Source organism: Tupaia chinensis, unplaced genomic scaffold (assembly GCF_000334495.1).
Source record: "Tupaia chinensis unplaced genomic scaffold, TupChi_1.0 Scaffold000451_2, whole genome shotgun sequence".
NCBI classification, from domain to species: Eukaryota; Metazoa; Chordata; class Mammalia; order Scandentia; family Tupaiidae; genus Tupaia; species Tupaia belangeri.
Genome location: NW_006159958.1, coordinates 2,569,068 through 2,576,140, shown reverse-complemented (window position 1 = coordinate 2,576,140; position 7,073 = coordinate 2,569,068). Strand labels below are relative to the sequence as shown.

Here is a 7,073-nt window from a genome sequence, read left to right as displayed (position 1 = left end):
TTCTCGCTTTCTGTCTCTCTGTCTCTCTCTGTCTTTCTGGTGAGTGCATGTGCCTTATAGCAAAAAACCTCTCCAAAAAAAGAAAAAAAAATTGCTAGAGGGTGCCTATACCCACCGGATGGAGAGAAAGAAAGTGAGAGGAGAGAGCACCCCAGCGTGGGGATGGTCATGCTGCAGTCCCGTCTCTTCCAGGTCTCCCTCCTCTCGGAATTCGGGGCATTCACACACACCTGTCTGGAGCGTTTCTCAAGTGGCCGGGTCCGTGACTTGAACTGCACAGTTGGCCGCCTGGGATCCAGCCATCTTAACCTCCACCCTACCTGCTGGCCCCCCATTTTGTTCGGTTTTTTGTTGTTGTCTTTCTCTCTCTTTTTTAAAAAATTTATTCACTCATTTTAATTTGACCGGACAGGGATATGAGAAGAGAGAGAGAAAGAGAGAGAGAGAGAAAGTGAGAGAGCAAGCTGCCAGGTCCAGTACTCGAACTGCAGTCAGCCATGTGGAAGTCCAGCACCCTTAACCACCACGCCACCCACTGGCTCCCTTATCGTCTTTCTCAACCTCCTCTTTTTTCATTTTTAAATTGATAGAAGGTACATGCACTCACCAGAGAGAAACAGACAGACAGAAAGGGAGAGAGGGAGAGGGGGAAAGCACCCGCCAATGGGACAGAGTCAGGCCGCAATCCCTTCTCCTCCCTTTCTCCACCCCGTTGGGACTTTGGCATGCACACACACACCTGGCATGGTTTTCAAGCGAATGGAATTAAAGCCATGGTCAGCCATGTGGGATTCAGGTCCCTTAACCATTAGGCTACAGGACTGGTCTTCTCTGGGTCATTTTTATTCGTCACTGAGTCCCTAACACTGAGAGGGTCCAGAACCCAGTAGAAGCTAAAAAAATTTTTGCTAAATAAATGTGTGCGTGTGTATTGGTTAAGTGTTACTAAAAATTTTTATTTAAGAAGCAACCATGGGCCAGAAGGTGGTGTGGAAGTTAAGGTGCTAGATCCTCCATGGCAGGCTATGCAGTTCAAATCCTGGACCCAGCTGCTTGAGAATAGGGTTCGCGTGTGTGTATGCATGCCCAAAATCCTGAGAGGAGACTGGAGGAGAAGGAATTGCAGTGCGGCCATCCCCGGGGCGGATAATTTCTCGCTTTCCTTCTGTGTCTCTCTCTGATGAGTGCACGTGGCTTATAGCAAAAGCAAAACAAAACAGTCAACCGGATAACCTCAGCGGCATTCAGCAATCAGCACTTATTTAACTCAGAAGTCGGGGGGTGAGTGGGGATTGGCTGATTTGAGCAAGACATGGCAGGATGGTTCAGCCTTGTCCCATGCCTCCCTTCATGGCACCAGCCCGCTGGCCTGGCTACGTCCGTGTGGCCACGGCATAAGCAGACAGAACGAGTGTACCTGCACAAGTCTCTACCTGCACTGTAACGGTGAATGTCCATTGGCCAGAACAAGCCATGTGACTCGGAGCCCAGACTCAGGCAGGTACAGAGGGGTCAGGAGGACTTGCCCGACTCACTGGAGGGCACAGAGAAATCACTGGGCATAGAGCGTGAATAGTGACCCTATTCTGGGCTGGTGTGAAGAATTAGAGCAATAAACCTGTCTCCCACAGAATTAATACTTTCTGATTTATAACTTTCTCAGTGAATCTCCGAGTGGCTACATTTCCACTCAGTGATTTGAGTCCAGAGCTCCTGGGATGTGGCTAATGATTTTTTTTTTTTTTTTTTTTTTTTGAGAGATTTTCACTGGAGGGCGCGTGCGCTCGCCAGACAGAGAGAGACATAGAGACAGAAAGCGAGAAATCACCCCCCAGGGGGGATGGTCACGCCACAATCCCTTCTCCTCCATTCTCCTCTCGGGATCTTGGGCACGCACGCACATGCGCCTGGCGTGAGTTTTAGGCCACCGGGTCCGGGACACGAACTGCGGTCGACTACGTGGGAGTCCAGCGACATAGCCATTATGCTAACTGCTGGTTCCCGAATGTGGCTACTCTTGAGCCCCTGCTGCTCCCTGAACTTTGACACCAGGCAGCTTTAGCTTTTTTTTTTTTGAGAGGTTTTTGCTATAGGGCCCACCAGACAGACAGAGAGAGACAGAAAGCGAGAAATCACCCCCCAGGGGGGCTGGCCACGCCGCAATCCCTTCTCCTCCATTCTCCTCTTGGGATCTTGGGCATGCACGCACATGCGCCCGGCGTGAGTTTAAGCCACCAGGTCTGGGACTCGAACCGCAGTCGACTACATGGGAGTCCAGCGACACAGTCATTACGCTAACCACTGGTCCCAAGCAGCTTTAGCTTTTAAACCCCTGGCGTGGGTCTGCTCCGTGGCCTGGTAGTTAAGGCAGCCAGATCTCATTCAGCCAACTGCAGTTTGAGTCCCGACCTCGTAGCTTGGGAAACAGACCAGGTGCATGTGCACACGTGCCCCAAGTCCCAGCAGCATGGAGGGATGGAGAAGGGATTGTGATGTGGCCATTCCCCCCATGAAGACCGTGTCTCTCTCTTTAGCTCCTTCTGTCGCTCTCTGGCGAACGATCTGCCCTCTCGCAGCAGAATAAATAAAACCCTAGTGTTGTGCTAACGGCATGAGCTCGATGTATGACTAATCGCCCTCCCACTTCTTTCGCTGTAGGGACAGCTGGTTTGGCTGGAGATGTCGTTGCCACGAAAATCGTTGAACTGTCCAAAAAGAACCGGCTGCTGACGGCAGAGTCAGAGGGTGCAAAAGCCAAAGTGAAGCGGCTATCCCATCGCATCCAGGAGCTGGAACAGGAGGTGAGGCCTTGGTCATTCTTCGGGGGGCCTCCTGCACCCTGGGCCCCTTCCAAGAGGGAGTCACATTTAGATGCTTTGTATCCTTCTGAAGGACCCGGGGAGGACCACGGATCCGTGTGTGCAATGGGTTCCTCTGTCTTTCATCCTGAGAGAATGTGTCAGAGAACAACGGGGACAGGGACACAGTCTCGGAGCCTATCCCCGGGGAGCCAGTCTTAGCTCCCTCGCTGGCTTGAGCATCTGGGCAGTAAGTGCTCCGTGCCTCAGTGTCTCCCACCTTCACAGAGCCGTGATCGTAGTATTTAATTCATGAACACGCTCAGGGTTTAGGAGGATGGAATACAATAGCCCGGCGTTGTTGTTCAAGGCGTAGAACAGCGCCTGAGGTGGTAAGCACTAGAAGGACACGTGGCATATAAACTCCCAGGGATCCTGGCCACTATGAGGCTACCCCCAGAAACATCCCAAAGTCGGCCTCACTGTCTGCATCTTCTTTCTTTCCCGCCCACCCACAGCGAATCTCAAGCGCTGCAGTGGCCCATGGTCCTTTTGGGGTTAGAAAGGAATCCATGTGCCAGAGGGTCCCCCAGAACTGCTCCTTTCCGACTGGGGGACTGGAGCTGACAGACGCTGAGAGCCTTTTGCCTTTCGCAGGCCACACAGTGCACGAGGGTGGGACTGCGTTTCAGATCCAGTTCGGTCGCCCTCCCAAATCCTTTAGCCATGGCACCTGACAGTGAATTGAGCTTCTTGATTCTATTCTATGACATGTTTTGTTGAGAAGCACTTGGGGTTCTGTGCCAAGTCCTAGGGAGACTAGAGGGAGCAGATGGGCATGGGTGGTCCCCGCCCTGCTGGGAGGTGGACGGGGTTGCAGGTTTGTAACAGTCCAAGAAGCCGTGGCAAAGGGAGAGGACAGCGTAGTGACAGGTCGCGGGGTGGAGGGGCAGGAGGCGAGGAGGGCAGGGCTGGCGGGGAGCTCAGGAGGGTGAGAAGAGGGCTCTGCTCTCCAAGGAGGGGCTACACAGTGCATCTGTGGGGGATGGAAGAGGCCAGACTCACAGAGGCGGGGGGTGGCCCCCATGCGGAAGACCAGCAGGTGTTTCGCCCTGAGTGAGGAAGAGCCCTGAGAGACGGGTGTGGCTCAGAGCGAAACAAGATGAAGTCGGGGAGGTGGGGACGGATCACCCCCAGGCTTGTCAGACCCAGGAAAATCACTGTGTGAAGAACAGTCAGGAGGCCATTAAGGGGTCCCTGGTCAGCTGTCTTGAAGACAGCCGTGTTGGCCACCAGGCTGTTGGACAGGGTGGCAGGCTTCTTGGTGTCTCCGATCCTGTCCTGGGCTGTAGCCCAAAGTCCCTAACTCCTTTATTCCGTACCTCCTGTCCTCAGGACTCCAGGAAACACGATGGCTGCAGCATTATTATTTACTCAGCTGTCAGCAGCTCCTTGGGCTGCCTCCTCTTGCAGAGTGACTGGGGAGTGGGGCAGGCCATGAAACCCTCCCCATCGCACAGCAGTCTGGAAGGGAGAGTTCTTCCACTCACAGTCCTAGTGTGAGCTGAAAGACAGGGAACCCACACCAGCAGCGCCAGAGAACTTCCCCGGGCTGTACGGTTGCTGCGCAGAATTCCGGATTAAGTTCCAAGTTTGCTCTTTCAGCTGCAGACAGCCCTGGCCAGGCTGCCAGCCAAGGGGGCCGCTGACACGGGAGCCAAGCCGCCGCGGGCCCAGACGGGAGACAAAGCCTCGGTATGGATTCTCTTTTATGTTGGGGGTCTGTGAGGCAGCTATCCACGTCGGCCTAGGGGGAGAAGCAGCACCCCTGCCTGGGGTCTGCCCCCACCCCACTGCTGACCCAGGCACCGCTCAGACCCACTGCCACATCCTAGAGCTGCTGGCAGGGGGCGCTGTGGAGACTGTAGCCTGAGGCCAGAGAATCCTAGCAGAGGCTGGAGAGGAGCTAGCTCTGACTCAGCACCGAGGTGGGCAGGGTGGGAGGAGACTGAGAACCCTGGAACCCGAACCCAAACCTCAGGGCCAGGAAAGAAGATCTGGTCCCCCTGAACCCCTCTCAGCCCTGCCATGTCCTTTTTTTTTTTTTTTTTTTTTTTTTAAGAGGTTTTCGCTATAGGGCGCGTACACTCGCCAGACAGACAGAGACAGAGAGACAGAAAGCGAGAAATAACCCCCCAGGGGGGATGGTCACGCCGCAATCCCTTCTCCTCCATTCTCCTCTTGGGATCTTGGGCACGCACACACATACCCGGTGTGAGTTTTAAGCCACCGGGTCTGGGACGCGAACCGCGATCGACTACGTGGGAGTCCAGCGACATAGCCATTACGCTAACTGCTGGTCCTGCCCAGCCATCTCCTTTAAGAGACATCTCACAAGGGAGACATCCAGCCTCTACCTGACCCAGCTCACTGCTGCCTGGTGGAGCGCGGCTCTTTGTGGGACAGCTCGTGTCGTGAGGCGCCTTCCCTCTGTGGAGCTCCAGACATACAGAGTGAAACTGACGATCGAGAGGGGGGTACGTTCCCTGGGTCCTGCTTCACTGAACCAGTGAGCTGCTCGTGAAACCAGGAGGTGGCAACCGCAGCTCCACGAAAGGCAGACAGTGGGGCCCGCCCCGTGGCTCGGTGGTAAGGGAGCCAGAGCCCTCACGGCCAGCCACGGTTCCCGTCTCAGCTCTGGCAACACGAAAGCACTGGCGTGTCTACACGCCCCGAATCCTAACAGGATGGAGAAATGGGAAAGGGATTGTGTGACCAGACCCCACTGGGGTGCTTCCTGTTCCGCTCTGTCTCCCTGGAGAGCACATGTGCTCTCTGCAATTAAAGAAGAAGGAGAGGAAGGAAGATGGAGTGTGCAGGGGCATGGAAGCCAAGCCAGATGTAAGCAGCGGCAGAGCCTCAGGTACATCCAGAGCCTCTCCAGGGTTTTCTCAGAGACAGAGGGAACCAAGCCCCAGGACTCCGAGTTCAGAGCTCCGTCTCCCTGTCGCCTCCACCTCGGGGTCAGGCCACCCCGCCTGTCTTGAGAATGCAGTCCCTGGTAGATAGCGATGGAGCCCCCGAGGTTCCCAAAGCGAGTATGTCTCTCACAGCCCGGCTCAAGCACACCTGTCTCACTGCTGAAGAGGCCACGGGGGGCTCTGCCCTTGGCAGGGGATGGTCTGCGTTTTCTTCAGGGCCCTTTGTGTGTCCAGGGGCACAGCCGAGCTGCACTGAGCCCCTCCACAGCCCTGACTCAAGCTGCCCCCGATGGGAATGGCTTGTGCAGTTGCTTGTGGAGCCTGACAGGGTTTTCTGAGCCCTCTGACACAGGACATGAAAACAGGGCCTCTGTCCTTGGGGGAGTCTCAGATGGGGAATGACAGAAGGAAGGATACCAACAGGGCTTTCAGAGTCACCCCCAGAGCTCAGGGTTCACAATTGGGGTTTGCCCTCTACCTGAGACAGCCAGAGGGTGGGATGAGGGCAGCTGCCAGGCCTTACGCAAGAAGGAAGAAGGAGAAGGGCCTTCCAGGAGGAGCGGTCCGGGCCACGGCTCGGGCGCAGCCGGGAGGAATTCCAAATTCCTACTTGGCTTGCTTAACTGGGTGGCAGCTGGGTGACATTTGGCTATAGCCCAGAGCCCCTGAGCACGGAGGGGAACCTAAGCCAGAAAAGACTGGGCATGGGGTCGCCCACGGAGGGAGGCCTTGGCTGGCAGCTGGAGCCGGAGTGTGCTGTCATCTGTGGCCACAGCCCCGGTTTCTGCTGAAAGAGCGCGGGGCAGGCTGCGAGTCTCAGGTCATCGGCACCACGTGTTCTTCCTGGCGCCTTCCGATCAGAGCAAGAACAGAAGTGGCGCTCTCTCCCTCACAGACTGTGGAGGGGCCCCGAGCTCCGGCCCGCACTCCGGAGGCCCGCAGGCTCAGTCTGCACCCAGCCCCGACCTCCAGAGCACACTCCGGAGCGGAGCTGAGCACCAGCCCCTCACCGTGGGGCCGCAGGGGGCCGTGGAGGGCACACCAGCATGGCATGCTCCCTGCAGATGGCGTCATCATCCCCGCAGAGACAGGCCCTGTAGGAGGGGGGCATCCGTGCCAGGCACCCCACAAAGCCTGTGGAATTACGCTCTGGGGAGCTCGGGGATGGCCGTGTGGTAGAGCTGGCCCCACTGCCTGGGCGGGGAGGACAGGCCAGGCCCAGCCCCTCCAGAACACCATCTGGCCCTCAGAGTACTCTGCCAGCTGCCCTCCCACCCGAGCTGGGCTGGCCCCC

The 7,073-nt window shown here is 56.5% G+C and overlaps 1 protein-coding gene across 1 annotated transcript in view; it reads left to right on the top strand.

Annotated features, from left to right (window-relative positions):
- Positions 1-7,073, top strand: part of CCDC13 (coiled-coil domain containing 13) — a 78,771-nt gene that overhangs the window by 33,867 nt on the left and 37,831 nt on the right. Inside the window, exons 4-5 of the mRNA XM_006155402.3 lie at positions 2,659-2,801; positions 4,464-4,553. Of these exons, the coding sequence (XP_006155464.1) occupies positions 2,659-2,801; positions 4,464-4,553 (233 nt within the window). The remainder of the gene's footprint in view (positions 1-2,658; positions 2,802-4,463; positions 4,554-7,073) is intronic.